Below are 2,695 nucleotides of genomic sequence, written 5' to 3'. Positions count from 1 at the left end.
GAAAGAGCTTAGAAGGTGTGTGTCCTTTTCTCCCGTGCTGTGCCTGTGGAAGACATTGCTACTTGATCACTGCACTCTTTTTCTGCAAAGCCCAGACTCATTCTCACCACAGTACTCCAGGCAGCTACTGCCAGTTGATTAAGAGTTGACATAGGAAATAAAACTTATTTGATATCAAGCATCTAAAATGTCTGGCCACATGAGCTCTCTTGGATAAATGTTTTGTTTTTTTAATTTAACTTTATTATTATTTTTAAATTTGAGATAACATTGATTTATAACATTATATAAGTTTCATATGTACATTATATTTCTACTTCTCTATTATTTAGTTTTTAATTAAATACTATATTCTCTTTTTAAAATTTATTTTATTGAAGTATAGTTGATTTACAATGTTGTGTTCATTTCTGCTGTACAGCAAGGTGATTCAGTTATATATATATACATTCTTTTTCATATTCTTTTCCATTGTGGTTTATCACAGGATATTGACTATAGTTCCCTGTGCTCTACAGTAGGACCTTGTTGTTTATTCTCTATATAATAGTTTGCATCTGCTAATCCCAAACTTCCAAATATTCTCTTTTTAAAAAAAAACTTCAAAATCATTCTAAGAAAGGCTAAGTCCTCTTGACCGTACCATCCCCAAATCCTGGCCCCTCTCGGGTTGTGGTTGGATGGTTTCAGGCCTTGTATTTCCTCTCTGGCCCCTCCTGGCACAGATGCTGTCTTAATAGCCAGCGTCCCCCCTCACGGTGGCCAGTCTCCAGGCACTTGGCAAATTGCGGAGCGCGGGAGGGGAGGGGCCCATCTGAGTGCAGGTGTTCTGTGCGCCCTCCGCCCCCTCCAGGAGCCTGAACGAACTGCGTGTGTTGCTTCTGGAGGCCAATCGCCACTCCCCGGGGCCTGAGAGGGACCTGAGCCGCGAGGTCCACAAGGCCGAGTGGCGGATCAAGGAGCAGAAACTCAAGGATGACATCCGGGGCCTGCGGGAACAGCTGACCAGGCTGGTACGTGGGGAAGGGGGCGGCCTGGGGATAGCAGACACCAGGGAGGGGCTGGGGCTATCTGCTGTCAGCCATGGAGACTGGTGACCTCCTGGAGCCACCCCAGGGATAGCCAAGTCACAGGGAGCGTTCAAAATCCCCTAGAACCACAGGCAGGGTCAGTGAGGTACCTGGTGGAGGGGCCGTGGGCAGCCCCTTTTGTAGATATTGTGGCCAGCTGTGTGTCCGTCTGGGTGATGCAGTGCAGAGGAAGACTTCCTAAGAATCTCACCAGTCCAGAGGTGGGATGGGCTACCGACAGGTGGTGAGCTCACCATCCAGAGAAGTATTCAACCAGAAACCAGCTCCTTGTTCAGGGTCCAACAGTGGCGATTCATGCATCCATCTCAGGAAGGAGAGGGGAACAGGGGCCTGACTGAGCAGAGTCTCCAGAGGTGGGGGTGGGGTAGGCGAGTGATGCTGGTAGCACAGGATGGAACCATCCCACTCCATCCCCCTGTGGTCAGCCTTTAGGACGAGCCGGTGGCCGGTTCCTGGGCCTGGTCAACTCCAGAGCGTTGACAAGATAGGGTCTGGGAGGACAGGACTGCTGAGGGGAAGCTGCTCCAAAGCCCCTCGCTGCCCTCCCACCCAGCCACACAGGCTCAGCCACGCTGGAGGAGATGGAAGGAGAAGTGGGGCCTGCAGCCATGGAAGCAGCCCTGGGCCTACAGGGTTAAGGGAGAAGGGTATCACTCTGGCTGCACCCAACTGTGTGTGGGGACCACCGGGCCCAGCCGCCCTGTGGCCTTTCAGTCCTGGCAGGTCTGGCCAGTAGGGCGTTGGTTACAGAGCCCTGCGTGGTCCTCGTGGTGCTGTGAGCCTGGGCGTAACTCAGAAGCCAAGGCCCCGAGGCTGGTGTGGATTTGGGAGCTCTGATTCCAAGGCTTTCCCAAGCCGCGTGGAGGGGGCAGAGCCGCACTGACTGTCTCCATGGGCCACAAGCTGGTGAAATTTACATGTGACTGGCTGCCCCTTACACTAGGAGAGCCTCTCCCATATCCCCCTTCACTGTCCGCAGTGCCACGGAGCTGCCCCTCTGGGAGAACTAGGGACGGGCTTGGTGGTTAGAAAACCTCCTGAACGAGGAAGGTTTGGGTGGAGATGGAGGTTTGGGCAGAGGGTCAGAGCAGAGCAGAAGGACCCTGGAAGCACCGGCCCAGGGAGGGCAGTGCAGGGAAGCTTCGTGTGGGAGTGAGGAGGCTGGTCTGCCCACAAGGCAGGTGCATCTCCAGGTACCACGGTGGGCGGGGTCAGCTGCTGAGCACTTGGAAGGGAAGGGAAGGCATGTCCTGTTGGGGCAGGGGAGGGTTCTGAGAGGTTCGGGGATGAGGCTGTAGGTCTAGAGGTGAAGAGGAGGGACCCACATAAACAGTGTGGAGGGAGGCGGGGGGGTGCAAGAAGGAAAGAGGGGGAGGAGGGGTCCTGGGTTTCGGGACCTGAAGAATGTGGAGCATCTGGCAGAGCCCGGGAGTTCAGGGTGGGGTCCAAGGAAGATGCTTCAGAGAGGACCCTTAGGTGAGGGAGGGAGGCCTGAGGGGCATCCTGGTGATTCTCAGGCCTGACCCAGAGATGAGGTGGGACAGATGAGTTTCCGGCCTAAAGGAGAGACCACCCTCCTGCAACATGTACACGCGTGCACACGC

The 2,695-nt window shown here is 54.0% G+C and overlaps 1 protein-coding gene across 1 annotated transcript in view; it reads left to right on the top strand.

Annotated features, from left to right (window-relative positions):
• CLIP2 (CAP-Gly domain containing linker protein 2) overlaps positions 1-2,695 on the top strand; it is a 77,274-nt gene that overhangs the window by 69,099 nt on the left and 5,480 nt on the right. Inside the window, exon 14 of the mRNA XM_007468767.1 lies at positions 854-1,013. Within this exon, the coding sequence (XP_007468829.1) occupies positions 854-1,013 (160 nt within the window). The remainder of the gene's footprint in view (positions 1-853; positions 1,014-2,695) is intronic.

This window comes from Lipotes vexillifer, unplaced genomic scaffold (genome assembly GCF_000442215.2).
Source record: "Lipotes vexillifer unplaced genomic scaffold, Lipotes_vexillifer_v1.1 scaffold12, whole genome shotgun sequence".
In the NCBI taxonomy this organism is placed as follows: Eukaryota; Metazoa; Chordata; class Mammalia; order Artiodactyla; family Lipotidae; genus Lipotes; species Lipotes vexillifer.
Note: the sequence above shows the minus strand (reverse complement) of the source record. Positions and strands in the feature narration are given on the sequence as shown.